The sequence below is a fragment of the Delphinapterus leucas genome, chromosome 9 (genome assembly GCF_059928025.1).
Source record: "Delphinapterus leucas isolate spDelLeu-1000000601 "Yukka" chromosome 9, BTC_Dleu_Yukka2, whole genome shotgun sequence".
Lineage (NCBI taxonomy): Eukaryota > Metazoa > Chordata > Mammalia > Artiodactyla > Monodontidae > Delphinapterus > Delphinapterus leucas.
The window spans coordinates 2,491,001-2,514,135 of NC_143137.1; the positions used below are offsets into that span (position 1 = coordinate 2,491,001).

At 40.4% G+C, this 23,135-nt stretch overlaps 1 protein-coding gene across 10 annotated transcripts in view; it reads right to left on the reverse strand.

Annotated features, from left to right (window-relative positions):
- Positions 1-23,135, reverse strand: part of RBM33 (RNA binding motif protein 33) — a 117,344-nt gene that overhangs the window by 67,707 nt on the left and 26,502 nt on the right. For 8 of the 10 annotated variants that reach the window (XM_022576632.3, XM_089917119.1, XM_089917125.1 and 5 more), the window contains 3 exons: positions 21,343-21,459; positions 9,135-9,306; positions 3,545-3,753 (listed from right to left, as the gene is read on the reverse strand). In XM_022576632.3, the coding sequence (XP_022432340.1) occupies positions 3,545-3,753; positions 9,135-9,306; positions 21,343-21,459 (498 nt within the window). The remainder of the gene's footprint in view (positions 1-3,544; positions 3,754-9,134; positions 9,307-21,342; positions 21,460-23,135) is intronic. The other 2 variants (XM_089917123.1, XM_089917127.1) reach the window with 1 other exon arrangement.

Here is a 23,135-nt window from a genome sequence, read left to right on the forward strand (position 1 = left end):
CTGGGGACGGAACACAACCTGCCCTGGGCTGTCCCTGCACAGCCAGCCCTGCTCCTCTTTGAGAAAGCCTAGGGAGCCAGGCGAGAACGTGCACAAACAACCCTGCTAGAAACCAGGCTGCAGAAAAGGACAAAGGGCTCCCTGAAAGGAGTGGGGGGAAGCTCCTGAGAAGACGGCACCCGAACCAGGAAGGAGGGGAAGGAGACGTGCCATGCCAGGAGGGGAACAGAATCACCAGAGAGCAGCAGAGGCAGAAACACATGCCTGCTGGGTACACGAGGGGGAGACCAGTGTGGCTACAGCCACATCTGAAGACCGGAGGATGCGAAGGTGGGAAAATACACCCTCAAGGTGGTCAAGGATCTTGGGCTGTTTCATGGAAGACTCGCTGGAGAGCAGGAAACCACCACCCACAGCAACAGTTGCAGAGCACTGGGCTCTTGTGTTTTAAGCACCTACTCAAAGGTCAGTATGTGGAGTAACCGACTCACTCCCAACCACCCTATGCAGCGGGCCCCTGTTAGGACTCTCCTTTTACAAGAGCAAGTGGCTGGTAAGCAGAAGAGCAGAGAATCTGATTCCACAAGTCCTGGTTGCAGCCACTAACCAAACTGGCCACACACAGCAGTAGAGGCAGCAGGCTACTACCGACCAAAGTGTCTCGTATAATGAGCTGTTTTCCCCGGGATGACGCCAAATTACGGAGGCTTCTCAGTTGTCACAGCATGCATGACGACGATGACTAACAGTGTGTGAGATGGACGAGGGCAAAGAGGATGGAAGAAGACAGACCATTTAACGGGCTACGGTGGGAGCTGAATGGAAGAAACGGCTGCGGTCTGAACAAGAGCAGCAGGAAGAAGACATTTCAACGGAACAATGAGAATTTTGAAACCAAAGTGTACATGACCCTGTCTAACCTATCCTTCCTCAGGGAGGACTTCTCTAAAGATTCTGGAAATGGCTTAAATCCGTGGATACATATGCTCCCAGAAACCAGTCTGTTCCCTCCTCTGACTCATGACGTCTGTAATGTGTACATTTGCACATGGTGCGGGAGTCTGTTCTATCTCATTCACCACTGAATCCACACGGAGAGCACGCTGACAGAGGGACAGCTAAGCTAAATCTGAACAGAACTGGGAATGAGCACAGTGCAGGGCCATTCACTCAAGAGCGTGAAGGATTTTTAAGGAAATCGTGTGTTTTAAACAAGGGGAATTTAGGGCCTGGGCGACACCCATGCAGAGAGGCCCAGGGCAGCTAGGAAATGAAGAAACTGAGCTGGCAAGAGGCTAGGGCTACAGACCCAGACTCGTGTGGAGACAGCAGATGGCAGGAAGGTCAATGCTGCTGACTGAGAGCTCTGACTAAAAAGAGGCCTGAGAACAACGCAGCCAGAGGAACAGGAGAGACAGAAGGGGCCCTGCTGGAAGAGAAGAGAGTACACCCCAAGCTCAGACACTCAAAATAAGAAAGGCTCAAGAAAGAGGAGCTCGTGGGTGATGCCCAAGGTCCCAGAGTGCAGTCCAACAGGACGGACTGCAAACGTCAGGTGGCGATTCTGGGAGCACATCCGGGAGAGGGAAAGGCACGAAGTCCAGGCAGCAAGGGACGGACCGAGAAAATGGACACAAGCAAAGACGGTGAGCAAAGGTTATTCTTTCCAGAACTCTGAGGGTGAAGAGTCAAAGAGACAGCTCTGGGGTGGGGAGTGGCCAGGAACAAGGGTGGACACAAGTGTGAGCGAGGTTAAGGTCATTTCAGACAGTTGTGACCGTTTCAGTAAACTGCAGCTTTAAAACACCACTGACTAGCAAAGATGAGCATAGAGCATATATGCCAAAGCTCCAGGAGTGGGTTCAGTCCCAGCTCACTGGGAGCCCTATAGCATCTACAGAATTCCAGAGATATGGCATCACTGTCGGGAGGGACTCAGGTCAGCTGACACTCGGGCAACGTTTTTAAAGCACTCACAGATCTCCCAGTTGAGCCTCTCTGAAGGAGGCACACATGGGCGCATACTTCCTCTATGTAGATAAGAAAACAGGGAGTTCAGTTACTTTTCCAGGATCATGGAGACACAATTATGCAAAAACTGGTCTCCTGTGTGGCTGGTTCCCCTCCAGGAGGCCAAAATAACGGAGTCGGCTGTTTAGTACACGGCAAGTGGAGGTTGGGGGCGAGGAGATGGGATGGAGAAGAAAAAGAAAAAACTGAAGGGCCAGTCTTCTCGCTATCAGAGAAGCTTAAGAACAGTTGTATGAGCAGACAGCAGTTATTAACATCATCAACCTCTTTATGCTGTAATCAACCCACCTACCTCTCTTCCCTGTAGATCAAAATTAGAATTCTCATGCTAAAACAGTTAAGTCATCCTTAGAGGACAAATGTATGGATACCAAGGGGGAAAGGAGTGGGGTGGGAGGAACTGGGAGACTGGGATTGACACATTTACATTATTGATACTATGTATAAAATAGACAACTGATGGGAACGCACCGTACAGCACAGGGAACTCTACCTAACGCACTGTGGTAACCTAAATGGGAGGGAAGTCCAAAAGGGAGGGGATATCTGTATGTGCACGGCTGAGTCATTCTGTTGTGCAGTGGAGGCTAACACAACACTGCAAAGCAACCATACTCCAATAAAAATTAATTAAAAGTAATAATAATGAAACAAAACAAAAAAACAGTAAGTCGTCTTTTCTACTTTGTTATTTCACAAATGAATGCCTCCTAAAACATAGCATTTGTACACGGAGGCAAAGTGTGGTTCTCCCCTAAACTCAGATAATAATGTAGGAGGGTAGACAGTGTGGACACATATTTATATTAAATGAATCTGTCCTTGAAGGCTGACTTCTGAAGGAAAAAGCTATAAAATCCTGAAGCTAACTGAAGGAACAACAACAACAAAAAAATCACTACAATTCCTGTCTTTATTCCTGAGATGTCTCATCTTTGAAATACAGAGGAAATTCAAATGAAGCTGAAATTACAAGTACTTGATTTCTTCCTAAATTATGAAAACTTTTTATGGATATGACAATCTCCATTTTTATGGATAGGATATGATAGTTACTTGTAAGAGAAACTGCTACATTTAAGGAAAAACCTACGGTAAGCAGTGTATACGAAAAGATATTTTATAAAATACGCCATTACTGCCAGATTCTAGATTTTTTGAACAAGTTCAGTATTTTCAGAATGGTGCTCGCAGGAGCAGCACGTCTCCACAAGCAGAAGGTAAAAGCAAGGCTCCCCTGTGGTTCGGCCACGGGAGGACACCAGGTCTCCTTATCGCCTCTCTCTTTATCAGCAGTGTGCAGAGAATTAGCTTGCACTACCTGAATACTAGAGGACTGAATGTGTGTGACCATACACGAAATCATACTATAGATTACAAAGAAACTTGAGCCATTATGCCTTTTACTCAATTTTAATTTCAGACTAAGATAAATGCAAAATATGATACCCACACAAAAGCGTATTTTCATCTGAAGTTGCAAAAGCTCCCACAATGAAACTACACAACTTACCACCACAGGTGGCTGTGTGGGCAGCAGGGCGGGCCTGTGATCCTTGGCTCTTCCCCTCTCACTGTTCTCTCTCCTCTGGTCTCCCACTCCACGACACATGGACGAACCTCCTCTCCTTCCTCCCCGCCTCGAGCCGTAGCGGCCCTGTTTATGCTGTCGCTCCCTTTCTTCGAATTCAAGCAACGCAGCTTTGGCTTCTGCTGAAAGCTCTATTTGAAAAGATGCATATGTGTTAGATACCTTCGAATAACCTAAATCAGATTTATAGGGAAAAACAGGAAAGAACTACATGACAATGAAACTTAGGAACAGCGAGTGCTTCACCCACTACGAACTACTCAACTAGCAGCATCAAGTAGGATACAATCACAGAGACCCTCAGGCCCCATGAGTGAGACCAGTTAAATGGAAGACATGCCTTTCCCTTGTAATAAAATACAAGGATCGCCTGTAAATTTTAAAGTGTTTTCATTTGTGCTGAGGGAAGCTAAAAAGGAGCTGAAGTTCAACCCAACCACCGCCCTTAATCTGCTAGGCATCTTGCAGTGATGGCGGATGACGCTGGTCAAGACCTGGCTCCCCCAGTCTTAAACCAGGACACTCTTCTAAGCAGAACCAGGACAAGTATTAGTTAATACACAGTGACACAGAGACTCAAAAATGACAAATTCCTGATTGTTCTGCTTTAAAAGCAGAACTAATAAAATCACTCTCGAGTCAAATACTTAAGTTAATTTCATAAAAAATGGAAACCTATTTAATACTGTCATTTCAGATTTTCAGATTTTTTTTTTTTTAAATAACAACTTTACTCTGTGAAGAAAGGCTTATATTCATGCAGTCTGATAGGGAAGCTACAGCAAATGAGAGCAAAGCCAGAAAAGAAAAAAACTCATTAATGCAGATATTTCTGGGACACCCAGTAGGGGCTGCTCACCTCTCTGACCAATGCTTTAGGGATACAAGAAACATATAGGCTCTGGCCCTAAGAAACTTCAGTTGGCACATTATTCTGAATTCCTAGAAGAAAAATGCTAACTTATTCAAATATGGGTTCCTTTATTTTAAAACATTATCTAAGTTATGATAATATATCTTCCATTGATAAATGAATACCTTCTAAAGATTTCACTGAATTCTACTAAGAAGGATTGTTATGCCCTCTTCCACAGTGAAGGGTAAATTTTAAATATTACCAGTTTATCTCCTACCTTGGATTCCATAATCATCTCCAAACTCTTCCAAAACCTCTAAGCCACATTTCATTTTCTTGAAATTGTTTCTATGGTATTCCCCTCCCTTTCAAATGAATCTTTGACTCCATACAAAAGAAAATTTAATCTCTTCTTAACAAGCACACACTTTTATTCTCATCTTGACTACATGATTGGTTCACATACACATTTTATGCAGTGAATCAGCAATTATTTTGCTAGTGGTTCTAAGTGTCAAGATTAATTTCACTATCCCCAGTAATAAAATGGTTTCAAATGACATCTTTAATCAGCAAGTAAAAATGCTTTCCTCCAATTGAGACAAGCTGTCACAAAAGGTCACCAAAATATGACAGGATGGAAATTACATTTGTAACTTCAACTGAAATGTTAATTTCCCTTTAAGTGTTTTCTGAACTATGTCCATATTACAAAGTAGAGATGTAGCTCAATGTAACAAGGTTTTCCAGTGTTGTCCCTTTCTAAAATGTGCTTAAGAAAAACATATTTACATATAAATAATTTCATAATAGTTGAACTAATACATAATGAATATCTATAAAACAGTTTACTTGGCAAGATAAAAACAAATGACAGTCTGAGTTTTTTTCTTTTTTAAACAGATAACTGAATCAAGAAATTTGTGAAAATCTTGCAAATACAAGGACCATCGTGTAAACTTAAGGCAGTATCCTATTGCTGGTACTAGGTGACCTTAAACTGTTTATTACTAGATGAAAATATTTTTCCCAAAGATCCTTTGCCTTAAGCAAAATTAGCCGAGGACATTATTTCAAGAGGACTTTATGTGGGCATAACAACGACGGTCTTTAGGTTAAAGCAGTAAAACATGGTTTAACATATTACATGTGCCAGTGAAACTGAGGACACGGCAAAATCTAGGTGCCTCCTCAAACAGAATGAACTGTCAAAGCCTAACTAAAATAAACATAGTCTTTCATTTATTGTTTGTACTGCTTCCAAAGAGAATCTGAGGTCCACCTCCTAGGGCAAAAGAACTGGCAGCTCTGAACTGCTGTGCCGACACTTCAGGGTAACTGGTCAATGACACCCACGTTTTAGAGATGGCTTTTGACATTTCCATTCAAAATAAAGCTTTCCCTTACACATGCATGTGCTAGAAACCCTTCTCAACTGCATTCTGTGAGAGAATTAAGCCCTTTTACCCAATGGGGTCCTTTTTATGTAATGAATGAATGTATTTCCTAAGTACGTAGTTTTGTACCATCCTTGGGAAAACTGAGAAACAGTCACATTTTCTCTAAGGTATTTAATTCCCAGAATCCTGGTTGAGGATAAAAGCTCACTACTTAAGATCATAACTCAGGTAAAAGCCCAAAATTCCTTATCTAATCCAATCTGTAATTCAAAATACAGATCAACAACTGTGAATTAGGTTCTACAATGGTCAAGACTGTCATAAATATGAATTAGTGTTCTTCATATTTAAGGATGACATCATATATTTGAATGTAAAGAAGACTAAAAGTGACCAAATGCCCTTCCAGATTTTGAAAAGAACTCACTAGTCCACATGCAGATGGAAGGGTCAGAAATGGGGGATGCCAGACCATCATTTCATTCTTTTTAGAGTGGAGTGTTCTTAACATTAATCAATGATATCACAAAATAATTGTTTTTATTTGTATTCAGAATGTTAAAAGACACCATTTGTCAAGAAACACATATCATATGAGACGACATATATACTCCGGTAGCAAGGTATTTCAATTCCATTACAAAGAGTAGGTAAGCAGCTTTATACAATCAAGTAAGTGCAAGCATCTGTATACAGAACCTGAAACTGATATTTCTATCACCAGGAGTATACAAAATGATGAGTACAAATTTATGTGAATTTCTAGTATACCAAATACTGTAGTAGCTTCTCTTTCTCACTGAATATTCTTCTTCTATATAAAATTAACCTTTTGTTGGGGGGAGGGGTCTTAAGGAAATAAGGGAGCTCACTGCTTTAGGAAACCAATCTCTAAAATGAACAGAAAAATCGTTTTTGTACTGGGAATAATCCTAACTTTTCAGTTACTAGAAAACTCATGTTTTCAAACACTAAGCTTTCTTAAGTTAGGGCTTACAAATAGGGAACAGAGAAAGATACTTTTAAGTATCATTTTTACTTGCCCTATTATCTAGCCAAAGAATCACATTCTGCACAAATACATTTAAAGCCTTTTTTCTTAACATTTAAAAAAATGGTAAATGGTCAAACTGTTTATGCTTCAGATACTCTGCCTCTAAGAACCCCAGGCCCTCTCTGCCCATATGTAAAGGGCCAACCTGCCCATCACTACCCACCTTCCACCCTCCTGTCTCAGGATGACATGACTATAGCAACTGAGAAATGCCCTAAAAAGAAAAAAAGGAAAAAAAAAAAAGATTCGACACAAATTCTTTTCAGTTAAGGAAGTACAAATGACCCTGAAAAGAATGAAATGAGGCAAAGATCCTGAAAAGAAAGAGATGCAGGAATGAAACAAGTACAAATTATGAACACAGGCAAGCAGGACATTTCAGAACATGTCAGTGCTTGGGTCAAGGTAAAGTGAAAAGAGATGAGAAGACTGTAGCTGAGGACCAGGGGACGGGAGAAGCAAGGGCACTGAGGATGCGGGGAGGGTGATCCATGAAATGCACCAGGGCCCATAAGGAGCTGGCTGCAGAGAGGGAAGGCCACCATTCCTGACGGTGTCTGTGAAGTGATTTCACATCCTTAGAACGTGTAGCTATCCCAATTATTAAGATTTGACACATATGTTCCCCAATTTATGTAACAAAGCCACAGGCCAGCTACGCAGAAGCAGAAAAGGGATGATTCACCACCACCACCTGCCCCACATGCCACCCTCCTTCCCTAATAAGCCGCTGCCCATTGCCCTCTGGTGTTCAGCCAGGGGCGCCATCTTTCCTTTGTTCATCTTATCCCAGCCCAAGATTGAGATGTCTATCTATTCCAATAAGCTTGTTCTGTAATGTTACCAATTACTCCTGCTGACGGATACTTTTGGTCTTTTCATCCCCGTTTTAAGATCTTTGATTCATCTCCTTTTACCCAAGCCCAACTTCTCAGCTCTGCTTTCTTAGAAACCTATGGTGTACTGGTTCAGACTAACCGGCAACTTTGTACCATAACTTAAGAACAGTCTAGGGAAATCCTGGGCCAAAAGGTAGAAGGAGGAAACTGGAGGGAGAAGAAATGGAGAACACTAAGTCTCTAGGTCAACCTTTCCACAAACCTCACTCAGTAAAGGAACATGGTAAGACTGGCTCACTACTGTTAACTTTGGCATCTTGTGAGCTTAGTGCCCTGACAGAGAATTCCTATCTGCCACTTAAAGACACATGCTCAGGGTTTCGACTGAAAACGGTTACAAATGACACTTTTATGAAGTAATAAAGGTAGTAACTAATGGTTAGTTTCTTGACTTTTACTTTGACCAAGACCAGAGAACAAGAACAACAACCCTCTGTCCTTCCATCCTTCCACCCTCCTACCCTCCTCCTTGGAGTACGGGACAATATCCCAGTGGCTCTCAAAGTAAGGGTCCCAGAGCAGCAGGAACGGCATTACCCGGGAACGCACCAGAAACGCAACTTCCCTGGGCCCCACCCTAAAGCTACCGAATCAGAACAGCTGAGAGTGCATCCAGAAATACGTGTTTTAACGCGTCTTCTGGGTGATTCTGCCGCTCAAATGTGAGAACCACTGCTTTATTCTTTGCAATGGGCACTAGACAGAGCCACAGACGAGAGGGGGTGGGGGGTCAATACCGGAAAAGGCTCTGCTGATTAGCAACAGCCTGCAGTAGGTCTGTAACAGGAGTGATGTTCAACTGACTGTGCTACAAACAAGTCATCTTGTCTCATTGAACACTGAGAGGAATGGCATACAGAACAACAGCAGCAAAGAGAGATGGTTATAATAACACTAAAAGGTACAAAATAAAAACAGTCTGGCCCAGAATTAGCCCTGGCAACCTGGACAGTCTCGGGAAGGGTAAAATGACCCCGCACCACCCCACACCACCTTCCCAGAGCCAGCCAGGAACCGCACAGTATGCATGAGAGCAGCCACAGACTCCAAAAGAAAAACTATTTTTTAAAAAATCAAATATTTTATTCAAACATGTTTTAATCCAGAAGACAAGTCATGTTTATAGACTGACCTGTACAGCACCGTAACTCAGCTCTCACCTCACAACGACCATCCACCCTGTAAATGCCATGCATAATACTCTATAAAGGCAACTTTTTTTTATCTGCTTCGTTAATCATAACAGTACTATGGAGGAAGTTGAAATGGGAGTGAAGGATGGGAGACAGGCAAAAAACGTTACCCAAAGTTTCTGGAATGTTCCTTCTCTCTCTAGTTACATCTGACAGCCTAATAATTGTTCCTTCTTTCCTTTCAGTTTTGAAACGTAATCGTCCAGATTCTTCATCATCCTCCTCTTCTTCATCTGACTCCTCTTTCATGTCCTTCTGCAGCTCCAAAGTTTCCATGCCTCCCTACATTGCAGACATACAAAAACCAAGAGGGAAAGTGAGTTCATACTCTTTTGAATTAAATATTGAATAATGGTTATGTATACACATACGTGTATGCACACCTAAAAGCTCTTTATATTTAAGATGTAAAAATACTGCAAAATGTCCTATTTGTAAAGCCATGTGAAACACTAAACTGATCCCAGGAGACAAAATCTCAAACATTAAAAATTAACAATGTTAGAAAAAATTCAAATTCCTACTCCTGGTTAATAAACAAAGTCTTACACATTGTTACTACTTATACTTCTAAGAGAACAAACATGAATTCCAAAAATCCCTGCTGGCCTGGAGTCTAATTCAGAGCTAAACAAAGTTCAATATATTAATTAAATTAACACTAGTGTTCCATGAGCTTGTTAGCATATAACCCACCCTGTAACTCACATTAGATGACAGCACACTCCTTCCCATTAAACAGGCTCCACATTTCCTGTAATTCCTGACCCCATCTACTTTGACTTTCAATGCCAGGCAAGCGCTCCAAATCTGCTGTTGGGTTGATCTGGTTTTTTTCAGCCTCCATAATCTTTCCTGTAACATTTCTCACCCCTTTCTACTTCGTTCCACTGCCTAGTGTTCGCTCATTACCACCTCTGGCTCAGATTATTAACCATAAAACTATTTTTTTTCTTCATTCACATCACACTAAAACCAGTTTTTATCTTATATTTCATTACATCAGGATTCCTATAAAAATTCTGCCCAATCTGGTCCCAAACTAAAAGTAATTTCTTCATCAATTCTTTCTGTATAACTCATGTTCCTTTTGACACTAATCACTTTCACCTCATGTTACATCTTAGTGACCTACTGTTAGGTAATAAGGTAGGTACCTTCTGACCGTTAGGTTCACTTAGACTTTTGGTAAACTTGAAAAAAAACAAAAAGACCCAGAAACTACTCCTTTAGTCTCATCATTCATAATTCTTACAGGTCCTTTACTCTTAACAGAAACAAATATGAACTACTTCATTAGAAAGTGTGCAAGAAAAAAAAAGATACAATCATTTTGGATCCTTTCCCCAACATTTTGTGTAAAAAATGCACACACTCATGGCTATATACCCTAAAGTAGAGAATCAAATGCCTGAAAATAAAATAATGAATGTAAACTGTAACTTTTAGCCTAATGATTGCAAAACCACTTTTCAGTATTCTGATACTCAGCATACTATAGAATTTTTTGTTTTTAATTTTAGTCCATTTCTTTTTTTTTAAATTTATTTTACTTATTTATTTTTGGCTGTGTTGGGTCTTTGTTGCTGCGCGTGGGCTTTCTCTAGTTGCGGCGGGCGGGGGCTACTCTTGGTTGCAGTGCACAGGCTTCTCATTAGGGTGGCCTCTCTTGTTGTGGAGCACGGGCTCTAGGCGCGGGGGCTTCAGTAGTTGTGGCTTGCGGGCTCTAGAACACAGTTGTGGCGCACGGACTTAGTTGCTCTGTGGCACGTGGGATCTTCCTGGACCAGGGATCGAACCTGTGTCCCCTGCATGGGCAGGCAGATTCTTAACCACTGCACCACCAGGGAAGTCCATTATAGAATTTTTTTCATTAATTAATTATTTTATTTTTGGCTGCGCTGGGTCTTCGTTGCCGTGTGCAGGCTTTCTCTAGTTGCAGCAAGTGGGGGCTACTCTCTTTGTTGCAGTGCGCGGGCTTCTCATTGCAGTGGCTTCTCTTGTTGCCAAGCACAGGCTGTAGGCGCGTGGACTTCAGTAGTTGCGGCACACGAGCTCAGTAGCTGTGGCACACGGGCTTAGTTGCTCCGCAGCATGTGGGATCTTCCTGGACCAGGGCTCAAACCCGTGTCCCCTGCAATGGCAGGCAGATTCTTAACCACTGCACCACCAAGGAAGCCCCTCCACTACAGAATTTTGAAGTACCAAAATGTTGGCATTTTGTTGGTTTAATACGATTACTTCTGTCTTACTGAATATCTGAAACCAAGAATGAGTGACGTGCGAGATGGACCCAGCCATGTTTGTGCTGCACTACGTTCAAACTGAGCAAACGTCAACTCACTTACAAAATACTCTTCTCCACCGCCATTAATGCTCCAGAGCAGTGCTTCTCAAATTTAAGGTTTATACCGATCACTGGGAATCCTGCTAAGATGCAGATTCTGATTCCACAGGTCCAGGGTAGGGTCTGACATTCTGTATTTCCAAGAAGCTCCAAGTGAAGCCAACGTGCAGGTCCACAGAACACACTTTAAGTAGCAAGGCCACAGAGGAGGAAAGGAAATCACTACCAATAAAGCAAAGATTCTATTACAATAGTCATTTCACGTAAAAACCTACAGGAAAATGTTTACAGTTCTCTTTTGGATCACCGAAAACAGAAACAATAGTGAATGGATATACGAACTATGGTGCATCCAAACCATGGAATGCTCTTTCGGCCATAAAAAGGAATGGACTACTGATACAACAACTGGGATGCAATCACAAAGGCATCATGCTGATTGAGAGAAGTCAAAAGGTTTATCACTCAAAAGGTGATACTCTGTGACAATTCCACATATATGACACTCTCCAAGAAACAAAACTGCACTGGTTACCAGTGATTAGGAATGGAGGGAGGGCCTGACTACAAAAAGGATGGCACAAGGTAGCTTTTTGAGAGATGGAATGTCCTAGAATGCAAACTTCTGGTCCAAGTCGCAGGGTCCATTCCACTTCAGCTTTGAACTACATCAAGGATTATACAAGCCCTGAGCTAAAACTGAAACACTGCCTGGTCTCAGTTGCCTCAAGTGCAGGCCACCTGGCAACATTCACTAAGCTAGACTCGCTCCTTCAGCCACTGGTCACTACCTCTTACTCTAAATACTGGGCATCTCCTTTGCCTATGTGCTTATAGAATTAACTAACTAACCTACCTGCCAAAATGCTGACTTTCTCTGCAGAGAGATACTTATGAATGGAATATTCATACATATTCACAATATTCCATTCACAACTAAAATTCCACTGAAGGGTGGTGCTGGATAACAATATAATAATTTAATTAGCCTAAGATTATATTTTGTAAGAATTTAAATACGTATGTAAATCTCTGATTTCATTATAGACACTGCCAGAAATATTTGGAGGTTTGATCTTTAGCTATTTAATTATCCTGAAAACCTGAAACATGTAGTTGTAATGCTTAACAGAGGGTGCATATGAAAACCATCACGAAAGTTCTTTAAAAATAGCCAAGTCCACTAAAGTCTTATCATATATACTGGGTGGGCCAAAAAGTTCGTTTGGTTTTTCCTGTAAGGTGGCTCCAGGAGCACACGTAGTTGTCTCTAACTTCATTCAAAACAATTTTGTTAGACTGTATTGTGACAGCTGTCATATCAGCATGCATAAAAAAAAAAAGTATCAAAACTGTTGAATTTTTGTGTAGCCATTTTAATACTGAAGATGGAAGACAAAAAGCAACATTTTTGGCATATTATGCTTTATTATTTCAAGAAAGGCAAATGAAACGCAACTGAAATGCAAAACATGATTTGTGCAGTTGTGCAGTGTATGGAGAAGGTGCTGTGACTGATCGAACGTGTCAAAAGTGGTTTGCAAAGTTTCGTGCTGGAGATTTCTCCGTTGACCATGCTCCAGGGTCGGGTAGCCCAGATGAAGCTGACAGCGATCAAATCAAGACATTAATTGAGAACAATCAATGTTATACCAAGTGGGAGACAGCCGACATACTCAAAATATCCCAACGAGTGCTGAAAATCATTTGCACCAGCTTGGTTAAGTTAAGCAAAAAAACCTTCCTGACCTATTTCTGCATGCAATTCTCTACTTAACTGCAATGAAAACGTTCCGTTTTAAAACAAATTGTGACGGGCGACGAATAGTGGATACTGTACAATAATGTGGAATGGAAGAAATCGCGGGGCAAGCGAAATGAACCACCACCAACCACGCCAAGGCCAGTCTTCACCCAGAGAAGGTGACGTTGTGTATATGGTGGGATTGGAATGGAGTCCTCCATTATGAGTTCCTTCCGGAAAACCAAACAATTAATTCCAACAAGTACTGCTCCCAATTAGACCAACTGAAAGCAGCACTCGACGAAAAGCATCCGGAATTAGTCAACAGAAAACACATAATCTTCCATCAGGGTAACACAAGACCGCACGTTCCTTTGATGACCAGGCAAAAACTGTTAACAGCTTGGCTGGGAAGTTCTAATTCATCTGTCATATTCACCAGACATTGCATCTTCGGATTCCATTTACAAACTTCTCTTAATGGAAAACATTTCAATTCCCTGGGAGACTGTAAAGGGCACCTGGTACAGTTATTTGCAGTTCTTGGCAGAAGGTAGTGGAACAAAAGGGTGAATGTGTTGTTCAATAAAGTTCTTGATGAACATGAAAAATGTGTCTTTTATTTTTACTTTAAAAACTGAAGGAACTCTTTGGCCAACCCAATAGAAAACAACTATAGAGAACACTGCTTTAAAAAACTTCCCAAAAGTTTTTAGTGCTTACAAAATATTTGACAGAGGATACTTCTTTACTATATCATGAAATACAAAAAGTATCTATTTCTACCAACAGTTAAAATTTACAAGCTGGAAAGACTGAGCAATTAAATTGTGCAAAAATTACAAGAGAAGAAAATTACAGACCAACCTCCTTCGTGAATACAGACACAAAAGTCCTTAAGAAAATAAAAGCACATGGAATCCAGCAAAAAATAAAAGGAAAATCTGTCACGACCAAGTGAGGTTTAGCTGGAAGCATAAGGTTGATTTAACATTCAAAAATCAATTTAACAAATCTTACTTCGAGAAGAATTCCAAATATATGTACATACTCTCCCCTCCTCCAGGAGTAGACCTTAAGTCCCTCCTCTCCCTCGCCTTGGGTGCAGACTAGACTTAGTTACTTGCTTCCAAAGAAGACAGCACAGAAAGTGAAAGATAGTAACTTTACAGAATTACTATCTTTAACTGGCAAAGGCCACATCACCACATAATCAAGGCTGACATTGCCAGGGAGGTCCTGTACCCAGTGGTATGATGGAATGAGGACACCTAACCTCCATGGTATTCTTTCCAAAAACCCATAACCCCAGTATAATCATGAGAAAAACATCAGATGAGCCCAGGTTGGGAGACATTCCACAGGACACCTGGCCAGTACTTCTTTAGACTGTCAAGGTCGTGAAACTCAAGGAAAGACCAACAAACTATTACAGACCAGAGGAGACAAGACAACAATGTGGTGCCCTGGACTGGATCCCAGAATAGAAGGAGGACATTAATGGAAAAACCTGCAAAATGGAAATTAATTTGGGAATATAGTTAATAGTTTTTAAAGCCAATTTAATTCACATTAATAAAACGGGGGATAAAAGTCACAAGATTATCTCAACAGATGCAGAAAAGCATTGACAAAATTCAACACTCACTTCTGATTTAAAAAAAAAAAATCTCAGCAAACTAGACATAGAAAAGAACTTCAGTTTGACTGAAAAACCTCCAAGTAGCTTATATGACTTACCTGATGAAATATTGAATATTTTACACCTACTATGAAGAACAAGGCAAAAACCAGTGCCCTCAATGTTTCTATTCTACATAGCGCTGGAGATCGCAGCAAAAGAAAGAAATAAAAAAACTAGCAGAAAGAATTAAACTGTGTTTATCAAGAGGCAACATGGTTATTACGATGTTTTCCCCCAATATGATCTAAAGATACAATGTAATTTTCATAAAAATCCCAACAGGAGTTTTAATAGATATTGACAAGTGAATTACAGAATTTATATGCAAAATTCAAAGGACTGAGAATAGCCAAAACAATCTTGAAAAGGGAACAAAACTGGTAAATTACACTTCCTGATTTCATGCCACAGTAATCAAGATAGTGTAGTATTGGCAATAGAACAAAAAGAGATTCCAGAAAGAGACCTAAACTTAAGTGGTCAATTGATTCTCAACATAAGCACTAAGGCAACTCAATGGGAAAGCCTTTACAACAAATAATGGTACAAAAACTAGATAAACTAATGGGAGAACTGAGACTCTCATACATGACTGGTGGGAGTATAAATGGTACAAACACTTTGGAAAATCATTCGGCTGTTTCTTATAGCATTAAACACACTGCTATCCTGTCTCAGTAATTCCACTCCTAGTTAATGCCAAGGGAAACGAAAAATTACATTCACAAAACGATGTGTAAAATAAGCTTTGAGTTATTCATAATAACAAAAACAAAACTGAAAACAACCCAAATATCTATTATCAGGAGAACACAAATAAGGTATATCCATAAAATGGAATGAACTGTTGACTACTGACATACACAACCACTTGGATGAAACTCAAAAACATTACGGTGAGCAAAAGAAGCTAGACACACAGCATTACATCGTCACAAACTGATTGCATAAATGTATGATTACATTTACATGAAGTTCTAGACTAGGAAAGACTAATTTAAGTCGACAGAACTAAGAACACGGCTTGCCTCTGAGAGGAGTCAGGACAGACTAGAAAGAAACAAGGGGGAATCTTCTGGGGTGATGAACTGTTTCTCACCAACAGAAGGATAGTAACTTGGATGTATCAAAACACTGAACGTATACCTCAGATCTATGCCTATCACTGAATGTAAATGTTATCACAATTTTAAAAGTTTCGAATTTAACTAGTGCAAAGATATTTTTAAACTTCTCACTTGTTCCTCTATACAAGCCAAAACCTTTTTAACCATGTTTGAAGACAAAAGCATCACTGACACTGAAGTGGCTGTGTAATTAGAAAGGCTTGAGAGTTAGTCTTCATAATTAGGTCTTTCTAATTTGTTTCGAGTACAGTGATTCCTTTGTATTAACCAAGGAAGAACATTAGTTAAATAAAAGGAGCCACTGAAAATAGACCTTTCAACTGAAATTACTTTTTAGTTCCATAATTCAGATTCTAATGTGTACTTAAACATAACTCCTAGAAAGAAGTCATCTGAAAAACTGCAACATGCCTTCCACCTCCATCTTAAGCAACCCAGAGCCATGAGCGCTGCAACGCAAGGTGGAGTGCAACGGTTTGGTTCATCAACACGCTGCAGACAGTTAATTTAAGAAAATGGGTCAAAAAACTAGGAAGACACCAAAACACAGGTGTATGCGGCAAAATAAAACTGCTGCTCTTCCCTGAGGACTATATATTTATACTACTAAAAAGGATGGGAGGACAGCCCTCCAAAAGCAAAGCCTACCAAAAGGTACTGAAATAATACCTCCCAGCACCCACAACAGTACCATGCATACAAGTTCTCAATAATGATCTCTTTGACTGACATTCAGCGATTCCACTATGAGGAAGAAAACAAGCCCAAAATATCTGTTGCCAGGAGAAAAGACCAGCACAACACCTGCCTCCAAGAAGGACTATTAAGTCCTGAGAGCAAAGAGCAATACATAGAATTTTCAGTCAGTACAAAAACAAGCAACAAAAACAAGGTAATAAACAAACCAACAATCAAGGACAGAGGATAAGGAAAATGTGTGAGTGACTTTTTAAAAATATTTTTAAATACTATATATAAAATTAAATTATGGAACATACAGCTTAAAAGAAAAAGCAGATAATATACCTCTTAACAGATGGTATAAACTATGTAATCTGGATGAGAGTTTACTTTCTTCTCTATAAAAAGAGTCACATAGAAAACAAGCATTAAGATGTTTCAAGTGAGTTAGCAGCAACTAGAAATCACAGGAGTTAAACAAACGCATTCTACTTCTTTCCCCTCCAAATCACCAAGGGTCAAATTTTAACCTCTCTGTATTTCCCTGTTCACAAGTTATTTTATTCGTGGCAAAAACATTTTAAAATATTTGACACAGAAAGTATAAAATAATCCCACCATCCAGAGGTGATCACTATCACCATTTGTCTTTATCCATCCAGACATGTGTTTGAGAGTCACACACACACATTTAAACATGCAAAGCTATGGAGGAACCTAAGGGGAGGAAATGTTAGCCTGCTCTTTTCACTTAACGCATCACGAGCCTCTTTCCATGTCCAATAGAGCAAGGGCATCCTTTGGCAACCTGCAGTCCCCTGACCATCATTTATTCAACCTCTTAGAAAAATCTATTTACATTGGTTCCACTTATTTTCAACGCTGCAAACAAATACCCACTGCATGTATCCTTGAACAACACATCTTAGATTAACTCTTGGATAACTTCATCAAAGTGGAATTATTGAGCCAAAGGACTTTCAGGCTTTTGATACTGTCACGAACAGTGTAGGGTCTGCAATTTTACTCTTCTTGCAAGTTAATAAGGTAGCCTGCCACTGTTTCATGGAGGCTGTGAGAAGGCACGAGACTCTCAGCCACAGACTAGGACAATTTATTACTCTTAACAATAGCAGTAGCATTTGGGTCCAGCTCCCTAAGCCCCAATTCCCATTGGGTCATCTGACAAAGAGGGCCAGGTGACCCTGTGCAAAGGTAGCTGTATTACAGGAGGGGCACTGAGTTTAGGGAACTGTTATAATGAGCAGAAGGCATGGCTGCCCCCTACTCCAGAGAAAGATACGTCTTTCCTAGATGCTGCTACAAAAACATCCTTGAAAAGACTGTCGGGAACAAAGGAGGTGCTTTGCTCCCCCAAACATGCAGAGACATGACAGAATTGTGGAAAATTCTTCTGGCAGTCAATATTTCCAAAATAATCCCCCCAACAGAATAAAAAATACCTGACCAATGATTTTGATTTTTGCCAATATTAAGACAGGTTAGAATTCTCAACTGTTATAATTTTTATTTTATTGAATATATTTTATATACTTAGTGATCATTTGCTTATGTTATTTTTGGATTACTTTCTCACATTATTTGCCCTTCTTTCTACAGGAGTGCTCATCTGTATATACGGAACATACTGAATATATTAACTCTTCCATACCGAACATATTAACTTTACTACATATACTAATTCTTAGGCTCATGTGTAAATATTTCCTCATATTGTCTAAACTTGTTTATAGTGTTTTGGGGTACTTCTCTATGACTTTCTAAACTTGTTTATAGTGTTTTGGGGTATTTCTGTATGATCAAATCATTCTTTTCCTTTACGGCTTAAAAAGGCCCAATACCAAGAGTAGCAGAGTAGTGAAACCAAGACAACTTGGTACTCATTTTTACTCATTCTCTATCATGTCCTTAATCATGAAACTCCCAGCTTTAACTGAATATGCTGTCACCTAATAAAACACTATATTCACCAGTCTCCTTTGCTGTGAGGTACAGCCACGTAACTAAGACGTAACTCATGAGATGTTTACACAGTGTTGTTTGAGAACTCTGGGACATGTCTTCAAAGGGTCGGCATGGTCTCGTTCAGTCTTCCTGCAATCCACTGCTGGATGTGGACCATGGTAAGACCAGCAGCCCTGGAGTTGTACCATGGAAATCTGGAAGAAGCCTGGGTACCTGATTACCTTGTGAGGCCAATACCAGATCTGAAATGCCTTCTGGAATTTTTTGACATCATGAGAAATAAACTTGTACTATTTGGTGAGTTTTCTGTTTTGCAGGTAAGCCTAAGGCTAACACACCATTATTAAAACATTAAAACATTTTCTTCTAATACATGTAAAGTTTGGTGTGAATTAATCTGAGATCAATATTGGCATAAGGTACAAGAAAGGGATCTAACTTTTCCCCCGATGATTAAGCCTTCATAAGTATGTCTGAGATATTGTTATATTAACTCATACATGTTATGAGTTCATTTACTTGAGGGCTGGGTCTGATCATTCATGTTCCTCCAAAGATAACTCTCTCCCTCAATCTCTCTGTTCAGAAGACACTGAAAATGGAAGGTAAGATTACCATTTTTTTAAATAATAATCCACTTTTGCTTCAATATTTTAATGAATACAGTTCAGGAACCAAAGTCGGAAACATCTAGATCTACAAGTCATACCTTATCAGTGTCCGAAGGCACCCAAGCAACAGCATAACACCTACCAGCATTCTTATTCTTTAACTGCTTTACAATAAAATAGTTTATATCTCCAGAGATCATTTAAAGCTTAAAATCTACAAAACCTTTTCTCACTCTAAAATATGCTACAAACACAATACATTATCCGAGTAAGGAGAAGTATTACCTAAAATGCTGAAAGAATAAATTACTGGGCGGAAAAAAAACACAATGGAATTAATTTTCCAACTACAAAATACTACAAACTAATGAAGAGGAAATGAACTAAATAATTGGCGCTGGATTCCCAGGTTTCCCTTTCAACTACTCACCCCCAGAATGACCTCCACAGCCACTTCCGTCTGTCCCCCCTAACGCCTTAACAGCTTCTTAGATTTCTCCCTCAGAGATCTTTTGCCAAAACACCCTTTCACAAGTCTGACCTAATCTAGGCTCGTACTGGCTTTGCACTGGGCGGAACGTGGTGCTAAACACGACCCGCTTAAATCTGGTCTCCCTGAGCCTCGGTTCGGTGGCTCATCACTCAGAACAGAGCAGTCACCAGCAGGAGAACCATTTCTTACTTGACATCTTCTTTTGCTTTGTCTTGGTTCCTTGGGCTGAATATATGTGCCTACAATTGAAGAATCTGGGAAAAGGGAGCGTTCTACTATTCTACCTTTTCTCTAAGTTTCAAATTATTTCAAATAGCAAGAGAGACAGAGAGAAAGCACAAAAAGAGAAGTCAAATTTAGCTCGTTGGGGAAAAGCAAGGGTGTCCCAGAAAGTGTCTGTACGTGATCATATACTCTGTCGTAGCATTATATTAGGGAAAAGATAAGGGTAAATGTTTTGTATACTGAGTTTCTAAAGCACTGGTGTAAGACCTAAAGGAATGACCTAAGCCAGTGAAATACCACTTTTCATGATCTCTTGGGAAAAAGAGGGAAAAAAGTATTAAGGAAAATAACTGAGAAAAAACATTATTAAGGAAAAAAAAAATTTTAACCCACAAGTTCTAAGACTATAGAATGATTTTGTGGCTCACATGCTTGACCCATGGGACAAGTTCTAAGGTTGGAAAACAGAATCTATAAGCCTCCGTCTCAGAGCACACCTCTATTCATCCAATGACATCTATTTTTCCAGACCTACTTCACAGGCTACCTCTTCCATAAAGCCTCAACACATCCCACCCCGGTTCCCCAATCCATCCTCAAGACACACACCCGACAAGAGAGGCCCCCTGTGTGAGCTGCTAAAGCATGTACCTGAGCCTCTCTTCCAGGAGGTTTACTTCTATGTTTACATCACTGGAATTTGCTCACGTCTTCTCTCCCTTTTATGAGGCTGCAATTACCTTGAGCACAAGAACCAAGCTTCTCAATCATCCTTATTTCTTCAATACCTAACACAGCACCTAAATCCAGGGAACTCTGCAGTATTTTTTGAATAATGGTCAAAATTAACTAACGTTAACTAATTTGAAATAATTACAGCACTCCTTTCAAAGCACTAACATATACTGCGCATTTCAAAACATTTCTACCCACACTCCCATAAAACATTTTAAGCATTCTTAGGGGCTTCCCTGGTGGCGCATTGGCTGAGAGTCCGCCTGCCGATGCAGGGGACGCGGGTTCATGCCCCGGTCCGGGAGGATCCCAGATGCCACGGAGTGGCTGGGCCCGTGAGCCATGGCCGCTGAGCCTGTGCGTCCGGAGCCTGTGCTCCGCAGCAGGAGAGGCCACAGCTGTGAGAGGCCCGCGTACCGCAAACAAAAAAAAAAAAAAAAAAAACATTCTTAACACTCAAAGGGCAAACAGCTATCTGGAAGCCACAGCTAACCAGAACTCACTGTCCAAAGATTCTAGAGAGCTCAGGGTTTTGTTTTTGTTCTTTTTTTTAAACTACACTCATACTTCAAAGAAGAGATGTATCAACTTTTCGCTAATATTAAAAAGATGCTCATTTTAAATCTGGAAGAAAAAAAAAAACTCCAGCAAACTTTTGGACTCTTTTTAAAAGATGAACAAATACCTCTTCAGTTTCAGGAGCAACCTGGGAATCAGTAATCTCATCTAATTCCTCTTCAGCAACACAGTCTTCCTGCTCTTTCATCCCTTGTTGCCCACAAGCCTGCAAGTATTCTTCATCCTAACAGCCATTAAAGAGAAAGTAAGTTTTTCTCATATAGCTTTGGGGTTTTTAAGCACTTTTCACCTTCATGACTCATGCTTAGTTATGTTAGCAAATTTTACTATGGCAATTATCAGACTGAGCAGAAAAGCACTAAGCACAAAACCAGAATGGGGCCTCCCCTGAGTGTTCATGGGAGCAAGAGAGCAGTATGCCAACCCAATCGTTGCAGGGAGTGATACGGACCCTGCTTCAACCTCCAAGGGCCCTGACAAGTAGCTCTTCTTCAAATCCAACACTGAGGAAATATAATCTTAAAAAGAAAGTGTGTATGTGCTTGCACAGAGCAGCTCAGCAGCAGTACGGGGGCTGGAATCATGCCCAATTCGAACCATTTTTATAGCAACAGAAGACAACAAAAGTATGAGCAATTCAATTCAACTCAGGAGCTGTATTAAAATTACATGTTAGAATTAGTTTCTCCATCAGCCGCTCTCTTGAATCAGAAGGATGATTCCAGGTTTGCATGAAATGTAAGGGCATGGCAGCAGGCAGGCATTTCTTGAGGGCATAGGGAAGGAAGCAGGCAAGCTGGCTAGAAACAACAACTGCAAGGAAAGAAGGGCTCCTACAGGTATCACTACAAGTAACAAGATCTGATTCACTCCAGGGGAGCTGAACTCCCCAGTGCCCCTGGCCACCAGCTCAAGTGAACAATAGGCAGGAAGGAAGAGCGGACCAGCTGCGGGACCTGCACAGCCCTACTGCACAGAATCCAACAGTCTCTCTACAAAGAACAGCAGCTGTACCCAAGGTGACAGACCACCTTAGTCCCCACAACCGTCTCGCAAGACTGTCCAAACACACTGCATTTTACTTCCCCAAAAAAACTGTTACCATCCTACCTAAAAGAGCAACTATCACTACCCATGATTCACTGAGAGCAGAACTGTCGGATTTCAAATAAGGCCATACGATGCTAATCAAAATTGTCAGCCAACATACAATGGAGAATAGTCTACACCACTGAACTCTCACTGGGAAACAAAAATCTGCTATCCATTACATAAATTACCAATCTGAAATTGTTTTTACAGAACAGTGTCTTATGAAATCTCAATCTATGTTAACTTTAAAGGCACTAAGTAAATCTGGTTGTGTTCAAAAGTATAAATCATCTGACAGCGTTCTCATATTCTGTTGAATAATAAATAATATACATCTCTTCCTAATACAAGAATACAAGTTTTTACATCAAATCCCAATTCACTCTCAAGATTAGGACAGCAAAATTCAAAAGAAATTTTTTTGAGTATGAAAGGAAAGAACACCACAATTTACTACCAACTTTTTATGGGAAAATGCAGTTTCTTCATATGTAAGATTGTCCCTTCCAATTGTAAAATTCTGCGATTTTATGATTCCACTCCCAGTTATACACAAAATTCCTCCCTGTGACGTTACATGTGAGCTCAAATAGACAGAACATACTCGTGATGAGTACAGAGTTAATTCTAGCTTTAGAGTATGAGTTAACAAGTCCTAACTAGGACATGAACCACAGTTAAATAAACCATTTAATAAACTAAAATACCACTGGGATACACAGGACTGCAATCTACTCATATGTTCGTTACTCTAATAATGAATAATTAATTAATCTGTGCACCAGTGACAGCCTAAGACAGTAAGAG